The sequence below is a fragment of the Emydura macquarii genome, unplaced genomic scaffold (assembly GCF_026122565.2).
Source record: "Emydura macquarii macquarii isolate MOO-44397 ecotype Brisbane River unplaced genomic scaffold, CSIRO-AGI_Emac_v2 contig_2897, whole genome shotgun sequence".
Classification (NCBI taxonomy): Eukaryota; Metazoa; Chordata; order Testudines; family Chelidae; genus Emydura; species Emydura macquarii.
The window spans coordinates 50,579,923-50,607,824 of record NW_027133034.1 but is presented as its reverse complement, the minus strand read 5'-3'; the positions used below and the strand labels follow the sequence as shown (position 1 = coordinate 50,607,824).

Genomic DNA, 27,902 nt, shown 5'->3' with positions numbered 1-27,902 from the left:
CACAAGATGTCACTCAAACAGTTGAGAAATAAAATCAAATGGACAAAAAATTAAACTCAATTTGTAATTTCCTATGAAACCCCCAAATTAACAGTAAAATGAACAAAATCCTAATGTACACTATAGTATGTTACGTTTCATAGTAGATGAGACTAAAACGAGTTTCAATTTTTCTTTAAAAATGATAAAATTAAACCTTGTTTTCAGATACACTGCTATCTAGTCTAAAATAATATACATTTAAAAACTTTGCAGCATTAGTAAAACATGAAATCTGACTTTTGGAAGCAAGTTATGACTTAAATACTGTATACATATACATAAGTGAATCACATCAGTACAGATGCAGATCTATGCTTCAAAACTAAGGGTTTTTGCACTTAAATGTTGGGATGCTTCACTAAGTGTCTTAACATGTTACACTAGAAAAAAAAATTGGCATGCTCTGTTTAATCAAAAGTGAACAACCCAGAGAGAAGTCTCCTGAAGACATGGAAGAAGATGAATCCTTACTTCAGTGCAAGACTGTAATGTATTGTGCAACTGAGAATGCTGAGAACGAGAAAGGAGTTAATACTGTTCTTTAAATTGAAACATGACTTTACATTTTTTAACTAAAGCTTTATGTATAAATATTAATGTGAATAAGATACCTTGCAGTCTTTAAAAAACCTTGAGCTACATAAGTTTGCTATTAAGTTTTCAAATTACAGTTTTGATGTGGTTCATAGAAGTTAACTGTTAATTCTGGCTGTGTGGAAGAAAGCATTAAGAGTAACTGTGCCTTTAAAAATGCACATGGAGTTTGGCAGTCAATTTCTCTACAATATCCTTTATTTGATGTATCTGTTAACATCTGGCTTAAAATTCCAAGCAGAGCAGTAGTTTTGTCTGGCAATGTGTTCATACTGAGTTATGCTTAGATCTGTTTTCAGGATGCCAAACCAAAAATCAAACTTTTTGAGCATAACTAAAAGGCCATGTTACGTATTTAGTTATCCTTGGAACTGTGATTTCAGATGTTCTCTGTATAAACCCTTACTCAACTTAACCTATATTTCAAAGGAAATTTAATCCATCTAAATGTATCATTAAGGAAAACCATCAATTTGTAATTATCAAGACTGATCTAGATTCAGTCTCACTCCTTTATTTGTGCATCAAGCTGTAGGTTCCATTTCTCTTTGGCACTGGATGGGGAATAGGATAGAAGAGATCACCTTCATGAATCAGGTCCTGGAGAAGTGTAGGTGGTATTTCTTATTCTTGTTTATATTCCAGTAGCACCCAGAGGATCAGTAGGGGCCTTGACCTCATTGTATCATATGTGGTACAAACACACAAGTCAGTTCTTGGAAGAGACTGATCTTAGAAAGGGTGTGCTTAAAAGCTGAAGCTCACAAAGATAGACAATTGTATGAGACAGTGAGGAGAAATTGTGCTCCCCAACCCCCCGATAACTTTTTGAACTTCAGATCAAATGCCCTATGAGTGCTAAAAGAGGGTGTGCCAAAGCAAGTCCCTAATGAAGAAATGAGTCATGAAAAAGGAGTGAGAAGAGGCACCTCAGGGTGAACTAGTTTCTTCCAGTTTAACCTCAGTCACCCTTGCTCCTCCCTTAACAACCTAGCTATAAAACTGTCTCAAAACCCATAAGCAATAAAGATTTGGGAAGATTTTAGGGCCCTATTTTTCCATATTATATCAAAGTTAATACTTAGTTTAGCACTTAAATACTAAAGGGGGTAGGGGAAAGACTGACATTTTGGTCAAAAGGAAAAGAGCATTTAGTGTTTTAAAGGTAACTTAGCTCTTTTGGTACATAGATGGTTAGAAGTCATTGCAAATGCGAAGGTATACTTGTGTGTAGAATTAAAGCAGTGTTAAAAAAAAAAGTTATATAGTAGTGCTAGAATATTTTTGTGTGTAGTTTCTTGTGTAAGGGTATGATTTGGTCATGGATTCTGTTACTTTCCAGAATCTCCATGACTTCTGGGGCAGGGCTTGAGCAGCAGTCAAACCTTGGACTGCCAGAGCAGCGGCTGACCCCAACAGCTGACTGGGGGCTGCCCAGCCTCCTGGCCCGCTCTCCACCCCCTCCCCCCAAAGCTGACTGGGTGGGCTTGTTCCCCCCCCCAGCAGCTGACCAGCGGGCTCTGTTTGTCTCGTCTTCCCCTCCCCCCCCCCCAGGGTATTTTTAGCGAAAGGCAAGGATAGGTGCTAGGCTTCAGTGAATTTTTGTTTATTGCCTGCCATCTGTCCCTGACTCATACTAAAAATACCCATGACAGAATCTTAACCTTCCTTACATGGATTTTAAAACTTCTGACTTTTCTAAAAAAGAAATTCAAATCAGTTTGTGTTCCATGTCCTTTCTACTTGTGGTGAAACACAGACCTGGCACTAGGCATAAGCAGACTAAGCAATTGCTTATGGTCCTGAGCAATTCAAGGAGGCCCCCTATTAATTATTAGCGTAACTGGGGAGGCAAGAATATTCCAGCTTAGGGCCTGCAATGGGCTTGCACCGGCACTGGTGTGACAGCAAGTTGACTAAGGTAAAGTTTCAGTGTTGTGCACAGGGAGTTAGTACTGCAGTTTAGTTTCTGGTAATGAGGAATGTGCGTCTAACATTTCGGGTACTAGGTTAAAATTACCTTGAATTTTGGAATGGATTGACACAGTTGTACACTTATCTGTACTTTCCTTTGATATTGGAAAGTGGTCCTGGATGATTGGAACATTACTTGTCAAACTCCATGAACTGAGGAAAGTACTGCTTCAAAATAATTAATAAACACAAAAATGTAAACCGCATTTTTGAGGTTTCTTAGGCTTTTTTACGGGATTTGATTAAGAAATTGAAGTATTCCTTTGAATCTTTACAGCAAACAATACAATGAAAGGTTGCAAAGTAATTGCCATGTATCACTATTTGTTGAAGTCAGCTGATAAGACACATTCTTGGAGGGAAATGACCTTTGAGATTTATATTGAATTTTTTTGGGAGTTAAAACAGTGAAGGGTGTGGGTATCTTGTTACGTCAGAAGGATTTTTTTTTTTTTTAAATTAGACTTCAATATTGGTTGGTGTATGTAGGCTAAGTTAGCTGAGTGCTGATTTCTTTTCTAAACTTGAAAGAATGGAGCAAGGCTCTCCATTACTGGTTAAAATCAGTGAGGTTTCCTGCAATATTAAATCTATTTTTGAAATGGCAGGGAGCCTCCAAGTTACCCTGAAACCAGAGCCTAGTGTAGAGGAGAGAGATCTTACCAATGCTGCTGCTGATCAAGATGAGCAAAATGTCACTGTGTAAGTATCTAATGCTTGCTAATCAATTTTGATGCAAATGTAAAATGCGGTCTAAATAGATAAGCCAGAGTAAGTTTGAAATTGCTTACTTGTTTTTTTCTTAATTTTAAGAGTTAAAGCAGAAACACCATTTCCAAATGAATTAATCAAATACCATAAATATTTTGAAGCATCTGAAGAATGAAGCAGCACCACAATGAAAAAAAGAAACTTGGGGAGTAGGGAAGCTTTCATCTTGAGTTTCTATGGCATTTGTTGTTATGGCTTGCATCTTCTCTCTGTTTGCATTATTATTTTTTTGTGTCCAGAATACTCCTTGTTCAAAATACAGTAGAACCTCAGGTACGAACACCTAGGAAATGGAGATTGGTCATAACTCTGAAATGTTCTTAACTTTGAACAAAACATTATGGTGGGTCTTTCAAAAGTCTACAATTGAACATTGACTTACTACAGCTTTGAAACTTTACTATGTTGAAGAAAAATGCTGCTTTCCCTTTTTAGTAGTTTACATTTAACACAGTACTATACTGTATTTGTTTTTTCTTTGGGTCTCTGCTGCTGCCTGATTGTGTACTTCTGGTTCCAAATGAGGTGTGTGGTTGACCGGTCAGAGCAAATTACTTCTTGTAATGAGAGAGCCATTTCAAATCCCTGTTTAAACCCAGTTTGAGTATGTCAAGTTTGCAGATAATGTCTAACTCAGCAGTTTCTCTTTCAAGTCTGTTTTTGAAGTTTTTTTTGGAGAAGTACAGAAGTAATTTGCTCTGATGACCCATTCTCACCTCCTACTCAATGGTTGTCATCAAGCCTCAAATACCCGGCTTCCCATTGTTATCTATGTCCTTGGATATGTAAATGTTGCCTTCTATATATTTTCTATGTTTCCTATTTTGCTGTATCATTTCTACCAACTGCATTGGAGGAAGTGAGCTGAAGATCACGAAAGCTTATGCCTACTGAAATTAAAGTTGTTTTTGCTGTATAGGAACGGCTTTTTTTAACGGACTTGCTAGGGAGTTAGTGGCTTTTGGTTTGGTTGGCAGTATTTTTTGAGGAGTTAGGTGTTGATGGAATTTTTTTGTTTAAGTAATTTTTTTTAATATTATAAATTTTATTTAATTTTTAAACTATTATATATATTTATATTAGGTTTTTATTTTTAATTATATTTTATTTTTATTATGATTGGGGTTGTTAAAATATTTGGTGATAGGAAGGGCGGTGTAAAAATATGCCCCTTGGTAATGAAAAACTGTATTTTTAGACGTTTAAGGATAACTTCTTGTTTTTATTATTATGTGCCGCTGCAAGCATACATGTTGTGTATTTTGTTTTGTTATGTGCCGTGGTATGCAGAAACTGAGACATCTGCAAGGTTACTTTGTGGCTTTATTTATTTTTACCAAGCAGAAGATGTCATGCTACAGGGGTCAGAATAGTCAAGCAAGCAACTGAAACTATGCTAGGTCTGTAGGACACTGGTCAGGAAACTTAAAATTGCACTGGGCCTCCAACAATCCCCTCCTTGGTGGGCTGCCATAACTTGATAGGCCACCACGATGACTTTTTGATACACACTTTTGACTGGCTTAAGGCACCCCAGCTGGGGTCTGAATGATTAATGTTTTTTTGTTGGCAGGGTATATTGCAGAGTGCTGCCTTACTTGTATACATGGGTTTTTTAGTTTTTTTAGTTGCTTTAGGGATTTTTTAGTTTACTAAAAATTTGACTGCAGCCATTATAGAAACTATTTGCAACACACAAGCAAAATGGGATGCGTTGCTAGATTTAAAATTTTAGTAGCAATGGAGGACCATTTCAGTAGGGTTTTTACTAACTGTTTTGTGGCAGCTTTTGCAGCATTTAGGACTTTGATTACTTTAGTTTTATTATGCTTGATTATCAAATGTATGATTTTTAATTGTTTTTGAATGTGTGTAAGTAGGGTTATTTATGTTTGAATGTTAGTATGCATTATATTAAATTAGTATTGATTTTTAAATATTACAGGTTGAAGTATTTTATTAAATATTATAAATAAAATATAGTTTTGATATTTATAAATTATATTAGAATTTTAATACAGTAATGCAATAATTGTTTTGGGCAAAATATTTTTAAATACATTTTATTTATTTGGGTACATTGCGTGTGTATAAAAACAACTTTGTTTAATGCACACAATGGTAGAATTAATGCCATTATTGGGTAATAAGGTATATTGATTTTTTTATGTTTTTAATAAGGGTATGTAAATTATTAGTGGTTTTTATAAATATATTTTAATTTTGATTTTAATATGGCTGTGTGTAGTTTTGTAAATTGTTTTTTAAAATTTTTTGTTTAATAGGCTATAATACTTTAGTTTTTATATTGAGGCTTGGGGACTATTTTGTGTTTATGATGCAAACATTAGATATTGTTATTACATACGCTGTAATTATTTGAGCCTGGGCATTTATTGTGACATTTAATATTTTTTATTGATAACTTAAGGCTTTTGAATGGTGGTATTTTAATTTTTTTTATTTTATTAGGTAGGACTTTAAGTTTTTGTTGGATGATATTTTGGTTTATTTTTGAGCTTAAAACTGTGCTTGTATGCAACTTAAAGCTTTGGAGGTAGTATTTATTATTTATGTGAGGTTTAATATGCTTAGGTGTGTTTGTTTATTTTTAGGATATATTTAAGGCTGAATGTGTGTGTATTATGAGAGTTGATAGGGCTTTAAGGCTTTTGCTTAGGATATTTAATTTTTTACAATTTTTTATTAATTGCATTGAGCATTTTTGCTGATGCTTTTATATTTTTTTAAATATTTTTTTAATGTTTTGCTTGGGACATGCATGTGTGTTAGTGTTCTGTGTTACTTAGGTGTTTGTTTAGTGCAGCTGTTTTTGTACTAGAGGTGTTACAAATGGTGCGCACTGAGAATGTAGACAGGATATGTTAATATTTTGTATGCCTACATGTACTTTTACAAGGTGTAACTTTGGGGTTTTTAATACTTGGCTTTCATTCTTTTTTAATAAGTTTTTCATATTGTATTTTTTAGGCTTGGGAGCACAATGTACAACTACACTTAGATAGGTGTTTATGTACGTTATTGCATTGACAGAGGGACTTACTAAAACTTATTGCGGATAATATACTTTTTAGCTTAGTAACAGGTTTTTTTAATTAGGTGGAATATTTTTATGTAGTAATAGCTAAAATCGCCTTTGTTGTAAATTACTTTACACTGATTTTGACAGTATAACAGTGTGTTGTTTTGGTTTTTATTGGTTTAATTTATTTTGTGTAAATTAAATTATTTGAGCCAGCTTTTTTTGAAGGATATTTATTTTGGTGACATTAAAAGGCAACTCACAATTAGTTACAAAAAGCCATTATTTAAAATTCTAAAGAATTTTTTTTAGCTACATGGTAGTGGGTAGGGGTACTATTTTACAACATTTGTTTGAGATTGCATTATTTTTTTTGTCTATAGTAGCATAGCACAGCAAACAGATATAGTAAAACAAGCAAGAACATTCCACTGTGAGATCAGGTGAGAACTGTCATAATACATAAGTTGAGAATATTTGAGTTGAGATATTTTACATATTTCTTTTTTTCCCCTGGTTCATCAGAGTGGCTTAAAATGTTGGCTCTTGGGAACAATCTAGAAAATTTGCTAAGAGTTGTTCTGAGATCTTTTTACTTTGATACATGGTTTAGCCATATTACTGTGGGCTGTGATCTGTCTCAGAAACAAAGCAGGGTCAGACCTCAGCAAGAGTTACCAGGTGTCTGGTTTTCAACCAGAAAGTATGGTCGAAAAGGAGACCTGGCAGTGTCCGTTCACTGTGGCGGGGAGGCGCTGTTCATCACTGTGCCAGCCTCTGCTCAGCTGGGGCCGTCTCATACAGGCATCTCATGGGCAGTCAATCAGCAGGCTCTGTCAGGCTGCAGCTCCCTTCCCAGCATAGCAGAGGGAGCCCAGCTAGGGGTGGGAGGAGGGAAGTGGAGAGGATTGATTGACTAGGAAGAGGGTGGAGGGAGAGCAGTGAGTGGAGGGGGAGGGAGGGAGGAACAGGAGCAAAGTGGGGCCTTGGTGGGTGGGAGAGGGGAGTGAGCAGGGCTGGTTTTCAGCAATTAGAAAGATGGCAACCCTAGGCCTACATTATAGAGTTAGGTTGACATAAGCTGTTTTACCTCAACCTAACTCGGTCAGTATCTGCACTACAATGGTGCTCTCACTGACGTAAGTCACCCACTACATAGATTTAATAACCCACCTCCATGAGTGACATAGCACTTAGGTTGATGTGTAGGGTGATGCAGTGTCCATGTAGACACTGTTACTTACAATGCTTGTTGGCTGTTGGTCTCCCGACTTGCCCCAGCACTGAATACCCAAGCTGTCAGTCGGGCACTGGGTTCACAGCTGGTGCCCCCTGTTACTTGCACAAATTTAGAGCCCTCTTCTTGCCGTCTGGGAGCAGTCGCCCTCTATGGGTTACCAGGATCTTTTCCCAGTGAAAGAGTCTTCACACAGTAAAATGATTAATCTGTATTTATTAGCAATTAATCAACAGAATACACACACCAAGCATCCAATGCTTACAACTCCCAATAAAGCAGACAGACATCTCCCGATGGCCAGTCAGGATCGTGTCGTTGGGGGCTCCGGCTTGTGCACAGTATGGTCATGTTGGGTATAAGGGTTCTGCCAGGTTTGATTCTTGGTCTGTGTCCCAGAGTTATGTTCCAAAGAGCTTGTCTTCTGACTCTTATATAGTCAGAATGAGTTTCTCTATATTGTAAACAATTATTTTACTTAAAGCGTAGCTATGGAAAAATATTAACCAATCATAACCTCTAATGGGCTAAAATAATTTCTCCAGCAACAGCAAAACCTCATAATTTCTACTTATCAGTAGAAGCAACTTTTAACAAGAAACTCTCAAACATCCAGTAAGAAACTTGCAGAAACTCAAGGTTAACTTGTCCATAATCTCTTGCATTCCCATGAATCTGTGATTTTTCCTATGTATATCCCTGTTAGTAATGCTGCAGCTGGGTTTTTTTCAATTTGCCTAAGGCAAGGCCAAATTTTTCCTGACTTTATGGCTTTTGTTTCCAACTTGTGTCTGAACATACAAGATGGCCGTGGGTTATGTCAAGTCCAGTTCTCTCACAACATTCACTCCCTGCCCTGCTGCTGACAGCCCAAGCTACTCAGCTGAGCTCTCTCTACCCCCATGCTGACAGCCTGAGATAAAATGTGAAATAATAGCAGCTGTGAAACTGACAAGAATGTCAATTTCACTGCTAGTATGGTCCCTGCTCTTAAATTGAACCCACCTTGGGCTGTCAGACCCAGGGAAAGGGGATCTCTGTCTGTCAGTGCCACACAATGCCCCACTTCAGTCAGTGCAAGGGCTCCTGATGTGGACGCACACCACCAGCAGAGGGAGGGCAGTGTGGACACTAATAGTTGATTTAATTGCTGCGGTGGCTGTAGATCAACCTAACTTAAGTCAACCTATTTTTGTAGTGTAGACAAGCCCTCAGATGGGAGGTCATCAACAAGAAATTGTTGCTGTAAGGGAAGTGGTGTTGGATAATCCTTAGGTTGACACTCATTCCCGTGGCATTACAGAACCAATTTTGTAGCATGGTTAGGGCATATTTTGTTGCTGTTAGACAGTAGAATAGTTACCAGCAGAGGAGATCAAGGAACTGTAACTACATATACTCAAGAACAGACCAAGTAAGACCTTAATAGGAATAATCCTGGTTGTCACCCAAGTTAGTTTTCTGCTCCATACTTATTTTGCTCTCTACAAAATAAATAAAATGGTTATTCTAAGATCCACTCTGTCCGATTGGATCTCTTCCTGATGTGCTTACATTACTATTGTCATAGTCCATAATCACTTTCACTGAGTGCATAGCTTTGCAAAACAAGTGTGTAATTGACAAAAGTAAGCAGCAACAAGAAAATGTTCATGGCTGAAAGATAATCTTCAGCTTCTGGGGCCTTTAGACTCTATAAACATGGTTGTCCTAATGGATGGATTTTTGTAGTTGGACAGCTTCATAATACTTCTGTTACAGTCCTGCTTGAGCTCACCAAGCTTCTATGTTTGGATTCCAATGCTGGATCAATGTGCTTTTAAACTTCCCTTCAGTCTAGTCTGGGTAAGTTCAAAGCACAGTCTCTTCCTTTTGTGTCTAGGCTCACTACTTAGGCTACCATAGTCTATGCCCTTCTTGTTGATACTGGACACTTAGTGATCAGTATGGATACCAGTATGCCCGATTTGCAGATCAATATGATTTAGTGTGCAAGGTTTTCTATAAATATACTAGTTAAATACAAAGCCTAAAATTAACTACAGTATATCATGCTCACTAGAGAGCTAAGCAGTCATTCAGAAGGCTGTATATAGGAATGGCTTTCTTCAGGGACCCCATCAGGGAGTCAGTGGATCCTCTGGTCTGACTGGCAGCACCTTCTGCAGAATCAGGCATAGATGGAGTGCACCCCTTTGTCTAAGTGGTGACTTTTTATACATTTCTATACACAACTTTCACCTTATTACCTATCTGTTACATATTCTGCCTCCACTGGGTTCTCACCCTTGACTACATTCCATTCTCACCATGAGAACTGGGGTCATCAAAACCACATCTGGTGATAGAAGGGGTGGTGAAAAAATATGCCCCTTGGCAGTGGAAAAATGTACCCCCAAACGTTCAAGGATAACTTGTTGTTCCCATCATGGTTATCTATGTGCAGCTGCAAGCATACATGTTATGTATTTCATCATCTTATGTGCCGTGGTATGCAGAAACTGAAACACCTGGAAGGTTACTCGGTATTCCTATTTGTTTCTGCCAACCGGAAGATGTCAGGCTCCGGAGGCCAAAATAGTCAAGCAAGCAACTTAAGCTATGCTTGGCCTCAAAACAGTGGTCAGGCAACTCAAATTGCAATGGGCCTCTAATATTTCTCTGAGTTGGGACCCCACAGTCCAGCTGCCCAGGACCAGTGCTGAGTCCCAGTAGTTTTAAGAACATTCTTTCCTATAGCTCCATCCTTGTGGACACTGTGGTTTATAGTTTGTTGCTGCAGGGACTCATGATAGTTGAAACAAATACAGACTTTGCAGAAGGATTTCTGAAACACTTTACTTGAGACAGCACAAGAGACAGATGCGTGCAGAATAAGAAACACCAGCATATAATTCCCTGCTTCATATTCCTCACCACGCTTCAGTGTTCTTTGGGATTTGGGTCAATGTCTTTTCAGGGTTCCAAGTCTTCTTTCCTGGTCTGCAACTTCCAATTATGGCTGCTCCTTCAAATCATGGAGTCTCTTTCCTTCCTGATCCCTGCAGCTGAGTTTCTACAGCTTTGTCTGGTTCAACCATCCCTCTCCTTCTGAAACGTGCCGCTTTGCGTTTCAAACTTCTCAGCCTGTGTCGTTTTAAAAGGGTGTACCTATGCGTCTGTTTCTTTGTTTGTCTTCTGTGAATTTTCCACTCCAGATATCTAAAGGAGCAAGGAGAGAGCTGGTTTCACCTAGGTTGCATTGTCCTGTGAGGGCCTGGCCAATTCGCTTGTTGATAATCCTTAGTAACTGGCTCATTCTGAGGCATGCAGTGTAGTTTTAGCCATGTTGATCACCAGGATATTAGAGAGAGAAGGTGAGTGATGGATATCTTTTATTGGACCAACTTCTTTTGGTGAGAGACATGCTTTTGAGCCACCCAGAGCTGTTCTTTAGGTCTGGGAAAGGTACTCCCAGCGCCACAGCAAAAAGCAAGGTGGAACAGATAGTTTAGCATAAGTAGTTAGCACATATTGTAAGGCACCATGCAAGGTAGAGTGGCCCATTAACACTTCTGCATCATAGGACAAAAAACGGGGTTAGTGGGTTACAGATTGTTGTAATAAGCCACAAATCCAGTATTTCTGTTCAGTCCATGATTTTTGGTGTCTTGCAAAGTAATGGATTTGATCTTCCAGGCATCTTTTGAAAGCATTGTACAGGTTTCCTTTGAGGATAAGGGTTGATAGGTCAGCCATAGAATGCTCACTTTGTGAAAAGTGTTCACCTACAGGTGATAGGGTGTTTTTGTCTTTAATGATTTTCCTGTGTGAGTTCGAGTGCATAGTGATTGTCTGGTTTCACCCACATAGTTGTTGGGGTATTTAATGCTCTGGATGAAGCATACCACATGTTGATAGGCATGTATAGGATCCCTGGATCTTTAAAGGTGTGTTGTGGGGGATGTTGATCGTTGTAGCAGTGGAGCTATGTCTGCAGGTTTTGCATCTGTTGTTCTGGCAGGGTCTGGTGCCACTTTGCGTTGGTGTGTCTGTGAGGAGCTTGCTTCTGATGATGAGTTTGGAGAGGATGAAGGTTGTTTAAAGGCCAGAAGTGGGGGTTCAGGAAAGATTTCTTTCAGGATGTGGTTCCCAACGAGTATAGGCTGTAGTTTGATGATGCCTTGTATAGGTTCCATTATGGGGTGGTAGGTAACAATTAGAGGTGTGTGGTCAAAGGGGGTTTTATTTCTGTATCAAAGCAGGTTTTCTCAGGGTATTTGGATGGTCCATTCATTCAGAAGTAGATACTTGGACACCCCTCCATGTCACAAGAAGTGTCTCTGGAAAGCGGTTTACTCACTTGATGTTACCTACTTGGTTTCAAGAATCTAATTGAGTCACATGTTCATAAAAACTTCTCATGTTTGCCATATCTTCTGAAGAGAAAACAGGGGTATGGGGGGGGTGGTGGTGGTATGTGTGTGGGGGAGACTGCAAATCAATGGAGTCTGGTAGCATGGCGGAGATATGGTAACGAATAGGGAGCTGGTCTCCAGTTGAAATCCAGACCAGATGGAAAATTAGTCTGGCATTCTGCAGTATTTTAAATTAGGGGATGGTCATTCTAGATCCTAGAAGATGAGGTGTGAACATTAGAGGATCAAATGTGGTGCTAATTGATGTCCTTATTGGCAACTTTTTACTGAGGCCAGTGACTAATTAATTTGAACTATCCTATCATCTTGAGCTGGACCTATTAGTCAAGGGGGAGCCTTGCTGGCAGATTAGTGATGAGGAAACTTGTCCTTTTGCTAGAGTTCAACAAATTCTTTGGCTAAAGAACATTTAATTCTTCACAGCTATTGATCAGTCATCTTTCAGAGCATTAGCTGGTACAATTTAAAAGGGATGGAGAACACTTTGAATCCTGTATTACTAAAATGCAGTAATAACCTATAACAAAGACTGTTTACCAAATTGGATGTGATGGTAACATACTAATAATCTATCAGATCTTGATTTCGATTTACTTCTAGCATCACCTTTTCTTTTGGATAAGTAGCAGCCTGTCTCAGAATTAATAATTCGGACAATTGTGTGTACTCTTGCTCAGTGTACTGATTTAACTATTTCTTCTTGCAAACCAGTATTATAAGAACATAAATGATGCTTTTGATTTACAGTACTGAATTTTTCTAATCCAGTTTTTTTCCTTATCATTCACTGTAGGAATGAAGACCTAAAGCAAATGTTGGAAAGTAATAAAGATTCTGCTAAGCTGGATGCTATGAAAAGGATTGTTGGGGTATGTGAAATTCAAAGGGTTTTTTGCCAATACATATTTATGCTGGTTTCTCTGTGCAATTCCTTCGCCATTTTAATCTGTAAATGGTTTGAAAAGCTAAGGTGAAGTGGTATGTCCTTTAAATATCAAGATGGAAAATTTAAAATGTGTTAATGTCGCACGGATACTGTTCATGTCAAATAAATACTCCAATTATTTTTCTCAGACAGCAGGCTGAAAAGCTATAGGTGTTTCTTACTTTGTGAGTAAACTGAGAAATGTATTTGACATGGTTTTTCTTTTTCTTTTTGTAAATGATTTATCAATCCTTGATGTAATTTTTTCCTAAAATATAAATACAATTTTAATTGACATTTGAGTCTACTGCTGCAGGTTTCAATTTATGCTTAAAATGTTGAACTGGCATGCAGTTTGCTTAATATTAAATAAGCATTACAGGTTTTTTGAGTGTTAAACCTGAATTGCAACTGTTTAAAAATTAGTCTGCATACCTATACATGAGATTCCCAAGACCATTGAGTGTAAAGAGGTTAGATCTTTTCCTGTGCTTGCTAAAGGTGTAACACCATGTCTGCATTGGTATTAAGTGGTGTTTGCAGTTGAGGTTAAGATTGCTCAATTGTGGGGGAGGAGGAATCACTTTTCCTAGTCTAAACAATGGCCAAGCCTTCTGCATTTCCTCCTGATGGAGCATTTGATCAAACACTGTATCCTGGAAACGCTGATGAACCCTCACCTTGATAAGGTGATGAACTGTAACACTTGATCTGAAGCAAGGAACTAGATGAACAAGTCTGGGAAAGATCTCTGGGAGTCAAAAGAATCCTGGAACAGCTAGAGAGTGGTTGTCAAGCTGTATAGGGAGTAGTCAGAGAGGAGACCAATTTCTAGAGGTAACAGGTTTTTTAAATCTATAGAGCCCTGCGCGGATACACAGATGTGGATCTGCATCTGCCCCAATCAGCTTACCTCTGACTGCCATCCGCAGTGTAGTCATCTGCACCCGCACGCACTCCAGCCTTAGGCAGCCCCTACATGCAGCTGCCCAACAGCTGATTGATTGGCAGCTGGCAGGGGAGCCCACCTCTTCTCTCTCCTCCTCCTCCCCCCCCCCCCCCCCCCCCCCCCCGCATGCTGTTCCACGGGGCTTGCCTGCCAGCAGCCAATCAGCTGTTCTATGGGGCTCCCCTGCAGCTGCCAATCTCAAAGGCGGGAAAGCAGCCTCAAAGTCTGAGCTATACACAACTGCTTCTCGGCTTTGAGATCCGCATCTGGTCCATCATTTGCCAAAAAACCATGTGTGGATATAAAGCGGATATCTGCAGATTTGCGTTACTCTATCTGTAACTAAGCTAAAGGAAGTCTACTTTGCTGGGCTTTGCAAATATTTAGTATATTATACAAAACTGCTTGTTTCTTTTACTACTGCTTTTTCTCTTTAAAAAGAAAACTACTGTTTGGATGGGTAACTTCCTGAAGTCCACCCAAAATGGCGTGAATCCCATCTCTTCCAAAAATGGTGATTAAAGGTGCTAGAGTTTCTGGAGCGTCAGTCTTCAGAGGCTCAGAATATCCATTCTTTTTCCATTGAGGGATGTTGCAAAAAGCTGGAAATAAGTGAACATAAGGGGAGAAGCTTAAGGACTAAACTAGAGGCAAGAGTTGGCAGGGGTGCAAGTGACTCTTGAAGTTAAAATTGTGTCAAAGGTACTCTGAGCACAGGATCAGTCTTGCTTTGACTTCAGAAAGTTTTATTTCTCTGTTTACCTCCAATTACTTTAAAAAACAAAAGTAGAAATTTGATTAAATAGGATGTTCATATCACAAGTGATGTTTTTTATCTTCATAATATACGTGTAGTAAAAATAAATTTCATTGAGAATCATAGATGTTTACAAGATTACAAAATTTCTGCTATTTAGGAAAATTTAGATGTATTACTAATATTTAAGTGCATTCTGTTAAAAAAAAAAAAAAAAAAAAAAAAAAAAACAACAAAAACCCAAACTTTTTTTGAAAAAACTGACCCCAGTGAAAAACAACATAATTCCCCCCTTCAGTCTCAATCATAGCCTTCCTGCTATCCTTATACGTGTTACCACAAGGAAAAATTTTGGAGAATAGTTGAGGCTTGCAGTGTCCTGGAAGTGGCCTGAGCCTAGATTTGGAAATGGAGGTAGAAAGCAAGTTCAAGTGCCTAATACCCTCCTTGGAGAAACTCCTACTACCTGCCCCCTTACTGCCAATTTTTTATGCAGAAAATATTCCCTCGCTGCTGCCGCTGCATCACATGTACAGAATCTGTCTTGAGCAGCAACTTTTACATAATGGCATATAGACTTGGAGCTCTATCCTGCATTCCTTGCAAACTCAAAACTCCTGGTCTTTCAGTAGGAGCTTTGGATATACAAAGCACACAGCCAGGGTAATCAGTTGTATGTCAAGATCCAAATTACTTGGTTAAGGTATAACCAAAGTCCAGACTCTAGAACATGTAATAATAATAAGTAAGTAAAAAGATTGCAGGGTTTGTTGAAAAGTGTTTGATAGTCCAGATTTGGCCCATGGTCCACCTATTGATGACCCCGGCATGCAGGATTTGAGCTCCTAATGGCTATGCATAGCAGCTAAATTGGTGTGATTAGACCTTAGTCCTGGAAAGCCCCATTATATTCTTTTGGGCTAATGATCCATGAACTGATGAGAATTTACACTCCTTGTAACTTAATGAGTCAAAATACACGCTTTTAAAAGTTACTAAATACATATCTACATGGTACACTGGAGCTACTATGGTTGGTCAGTTAAATAATGCAAGTTACATGTGCATTTTCTTAATAAGCTGTAACTATATGGTAACAATTTTAAAACTAGATGATCCAACCTTATCTTTTGAAAACTCCTTTCATAGCAAGTTGTTTGATGCCATAGTAGTAATAATATTTAGCTCTTACGTAGTGCTTTTCATCAGTGGATGTTGCCTCTTCAGTGACCAGATGGGAACAGAATTTATTTCCTGACTGGCCATTTTTCGTTAGGACCACATCCCTGACAGCCCAGTCACCTTGTGAGGAGGCCCCTTTTATATGGGCTCTTCTAATTAAGAGCCAGGCAGCGGAGGTTCCAGAAACCCACCCTTCACTATCTCCTCTTAGAAATTGAGGATGATTTAACTTCTCCAGGATGTTCTGCTTTTAAATTCCTAGTCTTAAACAGGGTTGTAGTAAAATAAAAGGTTAAGATCAGAGAGAATTGGATTAAAATAAAACGGTATGCATGGCATCTAGCTTTCAACACTGCAAAAGGTACCATTTGGGTATATCTTAAATTTCTCTAATATTATCCTTTCCTCTGCAGCTTGTTCCTTTCTTTCCAACCCCTTTTTAATATGCTACATATTTGAGACATGGCCTCTATTTTCACATGGTTCTCCTCCTCCCTTCCTGATTCCTGAGATTCCAGCCCTGTCTGACCCTTTTTTGATAGTCATTCTAGTCAATTTATAAAGCATGTGGGTCCAATTTACATCAGCATTTCAACAATGTGTAATGCTTGTCAAATAAGAACATGAGAATGGCTATACGGTGTCAGACCAATGGTCTGGGTAGCCCAATATCTTGTCTTCCAGCAGTGGCCAGTGCCAGATTCTTCAGAGGGAATGAACAGAACAGGGCAATTATCAAGAGATCCCTTTCCTGTTGTCCAGTCCCGGCATCTGGCAGTCAGAGGTTTGAGGACAGACACCCATAGTATGGGCTTGCATCCTTGACCATCTTGGCTAATAGTCATTGGTGGACTGTTCCTCCATGAACTTATTTAATTCTTTTTTGAATGCAGTAATACTTTTGCCTTCACAACATCCTCTAGCAATGAGTTCCATGGGTTGAGTGTGTATTGTGTGAAGGAATACTTCCTTATGTTTGTTTCTAAACTTGCTTCCTATTAACTTCATTGTGTGACCCCTAGTTCTTGTGTTATGTGAAGGAGTAAATAACTTTCTCTACACCATTCAAGATTTTACGGACCTCTTGATACTTTGTACCATCTAGATTCAGGGTGAGGGTTTTTTTGATAATTATTGCCTGTCACCTGCCAGTTTTCCACTATATAACTTTAGATTTCCGATCTCCAGAACCTGACATTTTTTTGAGTGTCCCTTTGATCTTTTGTCCACCTTTATTTATCCTGAGGTTTCAGGGTGACTGGATCCTTTTTTAAATGTCTCTTGTCTTTGGTTTGAAGGTGTTTATCCTCAGTCCATCTCCCTGTCTACCTTGCATCTGAATTTAAGAACATTTGAGCTCTGTCTCTACCTTTGACATTATTTCTACATGACTATGAATTGCTGAGAAATTAACACCTATCTACTACAGTGTTAAAAATTATTCTCCCTGAATTTGCTGATCTAGTGGAGATGGGAGTTTTACAATTTTATTTACTTGTGAAAATATTTAGCTTTATAAATAACTCCTTTTAAAACAAACAAACAAACTGACGTGAAGGATAAAATTAAACTGTACTTAGGTGTTGCAAGTAATTTTAATCTGTAATTACAGTATCCAGTGAGAAGGCAAAAAAAAATAAATTTAGAAAGTAAATTTGAATAATTTAAAATTCTTTACTGGAAAGAGATTTGATTTTCATGAGATGTGCACACTCCCCCTTCATACATTGTCTGTGTTGCTGTGCATCAAAGCCTGTATGCTCTTACTCAGTAAAATAACCATTTTTCTGGCATTAGTGTACTTCACTACTCATCAGTCATACTTTTTTCCTTCGTTCATTTTCCTTCTGTGCAAACACTTTCTTGAGGATTTTTGTTTAGCTGCATTGTGCCACGCAACCTTATATATTCTTGTGTAAGTTATGAATGTGACGTCTACTTCACAGTATTTTTACTCTTGTGCACTAAAATCTAACTCTGACGGGGAAATCTTTTCAAAACATTTATACTTTTTCATAATATACCCTGGTTTGGTTTGGGCTTATTCTTTTTGGAAAATAGATTTTGAAATAGGCAGTTTTGTCAGGTTGACAATACCTAAGTGAATTTAAAATAAATTGCAACTTTGAATTTCAATACTAGGTTCTGTATTTCTTAAGCAGTGCAAGGAGCTGAATTCCCTGCCCTGATCAGATGATGGAGTTACCCTTAACTAGCACAAAACAACTGGCAGGCAATCAAGTAAAGGAGACAGTTTTTAAAATGTTATTTGAAGACGGGGTTGGAAAAATAGGGCCAGAATATTCATTTTTTTTAATTCACTAACAATATTATATTTCTCTTTCAGATGATTGCTAAGGGGAAGAATGCATCTGAGTTGTTTCCAGCTGTTGTGAAGAATGTGGCCAGTAAAAATATTGAGGTACTCTATTTAAAAACAAACAAAAAAACAAACCACAAATGTAGTATTCTGGAAGATATTTTTGTTATAAAAGTATCATTTAGTTTTCAGTTCAGTATAAATAATAAAATACCTTTTAAAGTTGTATCTTACTAGAATTCACCAAGATTTAATCTCAGTGAGAGCCTTGTAGAAATAGTTTAATCTGATATCTGAGCTAAGGAAATGTACACTATTGAGCCTAATTTTCTTGTAATGATTTGGTGAGGGAGTGAATTTTTATATCTTGGAAAATAGCCCTTAAAGAGCAAATTCAAGAAGTTCTGTAGTTTGTGGTATATATTCCTAAGAGTGCTTTGTAAATTACATAATCAGCCTTTGGTAACAGTCTCTGCAAAAAGGCCCAAGATAGAGTGAACATAGATTGATCTACTTTCTCACACAAAAAGTGGTGGTTGCAGAGCAGGAGTGAGACACTGGATACAATCTTGCTCTTTGTCAGTGGTGTACTACATCTGTTCTGTAAACACAGTGCCTCAGTGTGCAGGGTTATCAAAATAGTATCTTTAATAATCTTTACGTTTTTACTTTACAAAAGCTGTTTTTTAGCTTAATTAAATAAGTCTCTCTGAAATTGCTGACCAATCAACATTTTGTTACTGTTGAAATGAATTGTTACACTAGCAATTTCAAATCTGCAAACTGTTTGTTTTGTTGAAATACTGTTAATTACCAAAGAGCTAGAATTTATCATTCTTTTTTGAGCATTTAATGCAGACTCCTATGCTTGGGCATGTACACTTGCCGTCTACGCCTGTCTCGGAATCTCTTGGAAAGGTATAATTGTTGTGGGGCCATATAGGTGTCTCCTTGAGCCAACAAATATTCTAGTCATGGTTCCTCCTCTCTTCTTTATAGTCTCTGAAAAGTAAATAACTTCCACGGGTCCACCAACTTTTATCTGCTGGTACTTTATCTCCTCTAGTTACAGCTTATTCAATTGTATGTAGTTAAAAATTGTAAAATTTATTTCAGGAAAGGTCTGTTTATATCTAAAAATTCTGATGCTAAGAACTGGTATCCTTCCCAGGATGGAAGGTTGGGTTTAAAGAATGCTTGTCTTGCATCATCAAACTTCTACTGTCTGATCCTCATAGTGATACTTAAGTGAAGGTAACTTAACCTGTTTGTACTACATCTGTTTTGGATCACCGCAGGTCCACAGTGCATTTAAATTCTCAGCTGTGGTAAGTACTGATGGAGGAGGCCCTTAAACCTTCCAGGCAGACTCTGAGTTGGAAGCATTTCCAGGTTCCTTTGAAGTACCAGCCTCAGAATGTATATGTTTGGTGCTGAGACGGTCTGTATGGTCTAGATGTAAAAGGATCTGACTTTGTTCTGCCTCTTTATTTCTTGGGGTTAAGAGACTGAGAAGAAAAAGAGAAGACATTAATTTTTAGCAGCAGTGACTCTAGTTAGGAACCAGTGCCAAACTTTTGTGACAGCAAGTGCTTTACACTCCAGGACTCTTCAGTGCAGAGGGGAAAATCCATGCCAAAGATTGAGTTGCTGGCTCCAATGCTTCTTCCCTGGTGCTAAGACCAACACTTCAGTGCTACCACAGCTCTTGTATGATGTTTTATACTCAATATTGATTAAATTAAATTAAAAGACAGGAATTGGTACACTTTCCTATCATTGATATCTTTTTCAATTCATCAGGACAGCACCAGCCTCCAGTCTGTCAATATCTTAGAATGTGGACTAATTGTATCATGTTTCATCTCAAGGATTGGATTACGATTTCCTGCATCAAAACAATTTTTTTCTTGATTATCTGCAGGAAATAAGAAAGCGGTATAGAGTTTTCATAGGAAAACTGGAAATGCTAATGATATTGAGAGGATGGATGATCTTGGCTGAAAGTCATATTTGCTGTCACATTATAGATGAGTGTCAAGCTGTCAAATTCTCCTGCTTGTTTTTTGTGTTCTAACGAATGGGCAAGATCACTCTTCTGTTCTTCTACCTTCCAGAAGAATCATGAAAAAAGGAGGTAGTACAGTGACTGAAGATCAGAGTAGCAAAATGTCTGAGAGTAGCCTATAATGTTTCAAATACAGCTGCTTTATCTATACTCATGGTTATCTCTGAGAGAAACTGCGTGGCTGAAGTTCTCTAGCTTATCAAAAGATATGCAGACTACAGTAGAGAATCTTCTTTCAGTTGATCAAATATTTTCAGTTTTTGCAAAAAGATAAGATACTGGAGAAAGTAAAAATCTAGATCTAAGTTGAACATCTTAGACACTTGCCATCTCTTATTTGAGCAGAGCACCTATCCGATATGGGGGATTTGTCTCAGCATCTGCTCCAATACTGGATGTCAGACACCTCAGAAGTCATGTTTCCACAAGCAGAATTCTAAACCTTATAGATGGAAGAATAGTACTTCTGCTGTTCTAGGGGACTACCTCTTAATGAATATCTGAAGCTTAACTTGAGAAACATCCACAGTAGTTTGATGATCTGGTAGAAGTCTTGTTCAGCGTCCCCTCTTGGCCATTCACTAGACTGCTGTGAAGGGACCCAGCTGCTGGATCCTGTGTGTTCTTTAAGCTTCTGGAGTCTGTTCAGTGCCTGGTCTTTGTCCTTGTGGTCTCTAGGCATGCTTTTGGGGATGCAGATCCTCTATCTAGCACCGCCTTCTGAGAGAGATGATTTGTGCTCTTTCCCTTCCTTATCAGGCCTTATCAGACTGCTGCAGCAACTTCCCTCTGCTTGAGTTGGTGGAAAATGGCTGAAGAACCCAAATAGATAAGCTCCTGCCCTTTTAATAACCTTCTGCTTAAACATTTGTCTTTGTCCTGCTTGGAAGCTTTCTACTTTTCAAGTCCCCACGCTCCTGTTGAGGAAAGTTGGAGAGAACTGTTTTCCCCAACTTGGACATCCTCCTTAGCATAACTATTCTGTGGTCTGGGTACAGTCATTAAGATTGTCAACTCTCCATTGTCCTGGACAGTCTTGCCAGCCATGGTGGAATGTAGATGAAGGGGCATTCATAATAAGGTCTCATCATTTTTGGCTTTAACTGAAAACGTGTGAAAAATTTGCAGGTTTTGAAAAAGCCAATATTTTTTTTTTTTTTTTTTTAAATTTCTACCCAGATTTTGTACTTCTGTGAACTTCTCAGATCCAACTTCCTTCTCACAGACTCCCCAGAGCATGGTGCGGTGCACCTGTGCAGGGAAGTTGGTGCCTGCTGCAGCTGTATAATGTGGGAGCAAAATGGGCAGGGAGCCTGCTGAAACAATCAATTTCTGCAGTGACTGGTCGAGGGGCTATGAGTACTGGCCTCCTATCCCCATGAGTGCTGGGCAACCCCTCGCCCTATCATTCCTCCCCCCCCACCCCCCTTTCCCAGTTCCATGATAGTCTCTGTGAGTAGTGGGCCCAGGGACACGTCACTGCCAGGAGAGAGGAGCCCCAGGGTACAGAACCCTATCCACTTCCCCTGTCAGACAGAGCCCCCTCTTGCCCCGTCAATGAACAGGTCACTCTAATCTCCTTGTGGGCCTTGGAAGCTGAGCTGAGAAGCACATGGTACAGGGAGAAGGGTAGTGGCAGCCTCCTGATGCTGGTGACTGGGATCCACTCTTTCTTGGCTCCCAGCACCTGTGTGCCACCTCTGACAGCAAAGATGATTTTGGGATCTGAAAGTATTGGGCACCCCATTTCCCCATCAGGCACAATCTTTCCTCTCCTGCCTCCACCCCTGGTATCCCTTCTACGGGGACATGTCGAAAACTGCAGTACTTAAAGAGGCTTCAGTTCTACCTAGCATAACTGCATAAGTCACTAATAATAAACTTTTTTGTTTAAAAAAAGTTTGTTTTGTTATTGGGATTAGAGATAATGGTTGCATAAACAATAAATTATTTTCTGTTTTTTCCTGTCCTCCATCTGCCAATATTAATCCTATTTTCCCAGAAAACTGGGAAGTTACTTTCTTGCACTATTTTTCACCCATTTTTAAAATTTTTAAGATAAACACTGATGAATTCCTGAGAAGTTTAAAAAAAACAAAAAAAAAAACAAACAAAAAAAACCCCCAAAGGGTTTTAGTCGTAATACACCACTTCATATTAACCAGAATTCATTAGTTGTACAGACTCCCCAAATCATCATCCTGTTCTCCCCTCACCCTTTTTTTGAGATGCTCCTCCTTTCTTCTTTTTTAGTGGCATGAATTAAAATATACTATTCTCAGGGATCCCGCTTACATGGAACTACTGGGGGTGAAGTCTTTTATTCTTTTGAGGCAGTAAAAGTGTTTCTTCAGTAAAACAAGGCAAGATGATTCTGTTCCTATTACTTTTCTTTCCCAAAAAAGAAAGCAGGGCTGTCTCTCTATGAACTTGAGTACTCAAGTTTTACCAGCAATTTCAAATTCTCCTTTGAGTGATTGTCCATATTTACATTTCACAAAAGGTGTACTTGTACCTTGTGCACTTGAAATTTGGGCAGCAGTGTCTGTAAGATTGTTTACTCACAGTCCTTGTGCTCCATATCAAGGGTATATAACGGGTGACCAAACTTACCTGAGCTGCATTCGATAATCTTAAAAAGTTTGAGAGCCACAAGAGACACCACAACCTTTACATATGCATTTTAAAAATGAACATCCTACTTACTGTTTCATAGCTAATTACTGTTACAGCTAGAGGCCTTGTGGGTCTCCTCTTTGATCTTGGGGCTTCTTCTCTGCAGTGGAGCTGGGGGGTCTTGTGGCTTTAGCTCTGTGAGTGGTGTATGCTGGGCTTGAGGCTTTTCTGTGGTGGGGAGGGGGGATCTTGGGGCTGTAGCCCTGCGGGAAGTGCCGGCTGCAGCTCAGAATTTCCCTCCTTCTCCTCCCCCCCCACCCCCTCACCCCACCCTCCTGTGGTTGACTGGGTTTTGCCACTTGGCTTCCTTCCCACCCCCAGCTGGGTTTTGCCACCTTACCCGCCACACGCTTACAAGAGCTATTGTCTGAACTGAAGTAGGCTCACTGATTCTTGTGATTGGAGAAGTGTCTGCTCAGGTGTTCTGCAAGACAGGTGATAGATCTGATGTCTGATGCATCAGTTCCTCAGTCTGATGGCATAATGGCAGAATGAGGATGATTTCATACCACCCTGTTTGTTGTTGCAAAGCACGGTGGTTGTATAGTTGGTCATTATTTGGACTGTCTGTCCCTTGATATGCTGGAAAATATACTCACAAGTCTTTCACACAGCTCAGTTCCAAGAGGATGATGTGTATTCTTGCTTGTTTTGCTGTCCAGAGGCCTTTTACTTGAAGGTCCTCCATGTGTGCTTCCCGTCTCAGAAGTAAATCATCCATCTCTGTGGTCCTGAGCAGGAGGAGGTAGAATGGGGATACCTCTGCAGCACACGCAGGATTCTTCCAACATTTTAGGGAAGACTGTACTAGAAGGCATACATGCAGGGATGTGACTGCTAGGGGCAAAGCCAAGCTAAAGTCACCCTGCATGCTTTGAAGGTGAAGACTGGCACAAAACATAACTAAGGTATAGAAGGCCATGTATCCTAGAAATGTGAGAGACAGCCGTACAGTGGTATTTGGTTTTGATTCCCGCTGCCAAATTAGGAGCAACAGGTTCTCAAACTGTCCTAAAGAAGATAACCCCTGGACCTTGTGAGTCTAGAATTGCTCTGATAAGAGTGTCTTTGGACCATAGTCAAATTGGTCTTCTGTATGCCTATCTTAAGTCCCAGGGTCTGTAACAGACTAAACATGAGGCAGGCAGATTCTGAGACCTGGTGAGGTCTTTCCCATGTCAGCCAATCATCTAGGTATGGGTATACCATGATGTTTCTTCTCCTTAGGTATGCTGTACTCCTGCAAGCAATGAGGGTGGTTTGAAGATAATCCTGCACACATGCTGGAAAATGTTTTAAAGTCTGGATCAAAGAAGTTTTGACTAGAGAAAGGATGTATACTCACCATCTTTCTACCTTGACTCATATGTAAAATAAGCACTATAAGCCAACATAGTGGAAACCCATTTGCATATGTCATCAGCATGAGGATGTGAAGGCAACATGGAGCTAGCACATGATGGAATAAAACATGGGTTGTCCTGACTCTAGGGGTAAAACAATGACTTGGGGAAATATAATGGGAAGGCAGAACGACACAATTCCATTCTTTACTAAGAGAGCAAAAAGAACTTCACCTTTTGCATTCATGAAAGGGGGATCCCAGCAGTGTTGGTTGCAGGCACTGGGCAATAAACTAATTCAGACAAGGGTTTTAATCTGTTAAAATTAAGTTTAGACTTTAGAAAGCATGTTATACTTTGGAAACAGAAGTCTTACATATAAAATATTCTCTTTATTCACTGTTTCTTAAATGTTAGCCTTTGATTTAAAAAAAAGCCTTGATTGTTTTCGCTGTAAATGTGTTCTGATGGTATATGGAAGCTGATCCTCACTTGTATAAAGAGGCTGGCATGTGCACTGTGTTTTTGGGGACAGAGTACCTGATAATTTCTGTAAGTGTCCATGGTTAAGGGCTGGCCACTGCAGAGAAACACTTCCAGGGGGCTTGGAGATTGGGGTGCACATATTGTTAACCTGCAAGGCAAAGTAACTGCTGGCAGAGCCCTGAGGAGATTGTTTGGGTAGTTAACAAACGGTGGTGTCAAGGAGCTGATACCCAATTAAAAACAAGCACATTTTCCTCTCAGTTTTGGGCACCTCAATTAATTTATCACAGCCTGACCCATCAAAACAAGTTTGTCTCTCAAATTGAGCCTATTATTTTGTTCTTTTTAATCTTTCAGTTGTAGCTGCATCTCTATCCTCATTCTGCAACCAAACTAATGGACCCTCACTGTCAAATCTCTGGGAGGACAAGGGACCCCATAAGATGTATTTCTTTTGGTGGTATCATTAGCCAGAATTGTCAGCAGACTGAAAGCTTTAATGTCTGACCATCCTTATATTCTTTTGTTTTTGAGGATAAGGTGGAACTGCATCTTCATTGCCACCTCCCTCCCCAGTTTTCATATGTCAGGCAATGTCTATTTTCTTCCCCAAACTGCCTTAACTTCTAGGAATGCTGTGGTTATGCACACTAATGCCAAAACAACTTAGCTACTACCTTAATAGAAAAAACTTTAATATACCACAAAACAGTCTGATGGATTTATGTTGATTGAACTAGGAAACAGACCATTTCCTTCTAATACTTGTCAACATGGATTAAATCTTGCATAAATTCATACTATGAATGAGCAGATATCATAGTCCTGAAGGTATAAAAGTGCATTTGACTAGGTCCAAGGCATTCCTTTGCAATATTCTAATTGTGAAAATACATTGAGGAGCTCAGTCTTCATGTATGTGCAACATTAATCTGTTGACCTTGCCTTGAGGTCTTTGCCCACTTTGGGAGAACAGTTTTACAGTCTTTATTCAATTTAAGTATTCACAAATATGCTTTCTTAGTGGGTTTGGTACTGCTTGTTGACTTTGTGAAAGGTAGGGATCTATATCTCCAGAACTTAAAGGAGCAAGATTATTTGTAACTGGAGTTCTGTTAAGCTAATTTTTAAAAAATAATGAATCCTTAATTATGCTAATACCAAAGAAAGTCATTTCAAACTGCATTACTTCTCTATTTCACATGCTCACCCCAGAGTCTTTATTTCCTTGTTGGCATCCTGAGGCTTGTCCACGTCTCCATCTTACACTCATATCACAGGTAACTTTGATGCATATGTATTGTTCAGGTAGGGAAGATGCATGAAAAATTCCTTGCATATTTTATAGTCATTAATGTGATAAGCACTTTCTTCTTTTTATGACTGACCTTACTATAGTGAAAAACAAGAGTCAATAAAATAACCACAAATTAGGTTTATTGCTATTAATATGGTAGTTGACTTCTGCATGCAAACTGATGAACCAGAACAGATTTTGAAACTTGTGTAGTGTGTATATATATATATTACTAGTAAAGACTGAATACCTTACTAGTAAGATGAGGCTAGTATGAGCAAAACACTTAAGTATTGTACACTTAATTATCTAGATTTTTAATAAAATCAAAGGCATAAATAAACGATTAAGACTCTTCCCTGTACCTGAAAGGAACTTCTGTGGATAGTGTGAATTAAAACACTAGAAACAGTACACATTAAGCTTCTTATCTGTTATCTGTCCAAGATTAAAAGTGAAAGGTATAAAAGGATAAATCAGAACAGGGAAAAGTCCCATACAGTACAAGAAGGATTACTCATGCCTCTCTCTATGAAGGATCTCAAATTAAATAGGCAAATGGAATACTCCCTCTCTCCTCTTTCTTATGTGGCAGTTTTTCTCTCTTCTGGTTAAGCTGCTTTGAGCTGAGGTGCAATAATGAGGGTTTATTGCATGAGTGAAGGGACTTTGAACTTCTTTTGAAACTTCTGCACTGTGTGCGCCTCTGAGATTTAGTTTCATGAGGAGAGAGACTACAATGTGGTGAAGATAGAAGGGCCAGCCAATACAGAATGTTTGTGGTGAAGTGGGAAGGGCCTACCAATACACTTCTAACTCTGAATTTGTTCAGTGGAAGGACAAATTTGTAGGCAGTGCTGTGATATTAGGGAATTTAATTATCAGGCATCAATGTAATAACAAATGCTGCACGTTTGATTGCTAGCTAGATTTTTCTCTTCTTTAGGGAACAGATGTTTTCACATGGCTAGGAATTGAAGCATAAAGCGAAGTGACAATAGGTGGCATGAAGGGGGGTGCTTTTTCACCACTACACTTCCTCATCCAGTGGCAGCTTTAGGTAGGCATCTCTCTTACTTCCCCTGCCCCCTCCAGATGAAGAAAATTTGATGGCTGTGATAGCAGTTTCAGCTGGGCAGTTGTGATCACTCTGCAAGTTGAAGGGGAATTCTCTTCTAGCAGCAGGCAGGGGCTGCCAGTTCAAAACAACTGAGAGCAGGTGTATGATTAGAGGGAAAATCAAAACTGTCAGTCTCAGCTGGTAGTGGTGAAGAAAAGTTATATGTATCTGTCTGATCCAGGAATTATGGTGGAAAAACTGTGCTATTTTTAACTGTTTGCCTGCTTCCACCACATTTTTAACCAAATAAATCAGCTTTGCTGACTTAAATTGTAGTGTGATTTAGGCAAGGTATTTACTTGCATGCCAAAATCCTAAATATGTGAGTAGTCCCATTGACCTTGATCTTTTTGTGTAAAAGGAGTGTGAACTGCATTGAGATTTTAAAAATCTAATTAAATATTTACCTGGACTTCCAGTTTATCAAAGCACCATGTGGCTAGAGATACAAAAACAAAAGTCAAGAGATGAACTATAAAATTATATATTCAAGCTGAATGATTGGACTAGTGTTAACATTTTTCCATGTGTATTTTTCTTAACTAGTGGCATAAGACTGCACTGTAAATCTGGCTATAAACTAAGACCCAGCTGTCCAAGTGAGGAGTGGGAAGTGTTATAGATAAGAATGGCTATGAAGTTGATGGTGATTTTGAGTTCTGCTAACAGTTCCACTCCTTCTACTTAGTACACTTTCAGT

General features: G+C 38.9%; 1 protein-coding gene across 4 annotated transcripts in view; it reads left to right on the top strand.

Moving 5' to 3' along the window:
* The window catches only part of AP3B1 (adaptor related protein complex 3 subunit beta 1), a 290,480-nt gene that overhangs the window by 19,608 nt on the left and 242,970 nt on the right, over nucleotides 1-27,902 (top strand). Inside the window, exons 1-3 of one of the 4 annotated variants that reach the window (XM_067569103.1) lie at nucleotides 3,282-3,312; nucleotides 12,873-12,948; nucleotides 18,240-18,314. In XM_067569103.1, coding sequence (XP_067425204.1) covers nucleotides 12,892-12,948; nucleotides 18,240-18,314 — 132 coding nt within the window. In that variant the 5' untranslated portion in view covers nucleotides 3,282-3,312; nucleotides 12,873-12,891. Of the gene's footprint in view, nucleotides 1-3,281; nucleotides 3,313-12,872; nucleotides 12,949-18,239; nucleotides 18,315-27,902 lie in introns of those variants that run through there. The other 3 variants (XM_067569104.1, XM_067569101.1, XM_067569102.1) reach the window with 3 other exon arrangements.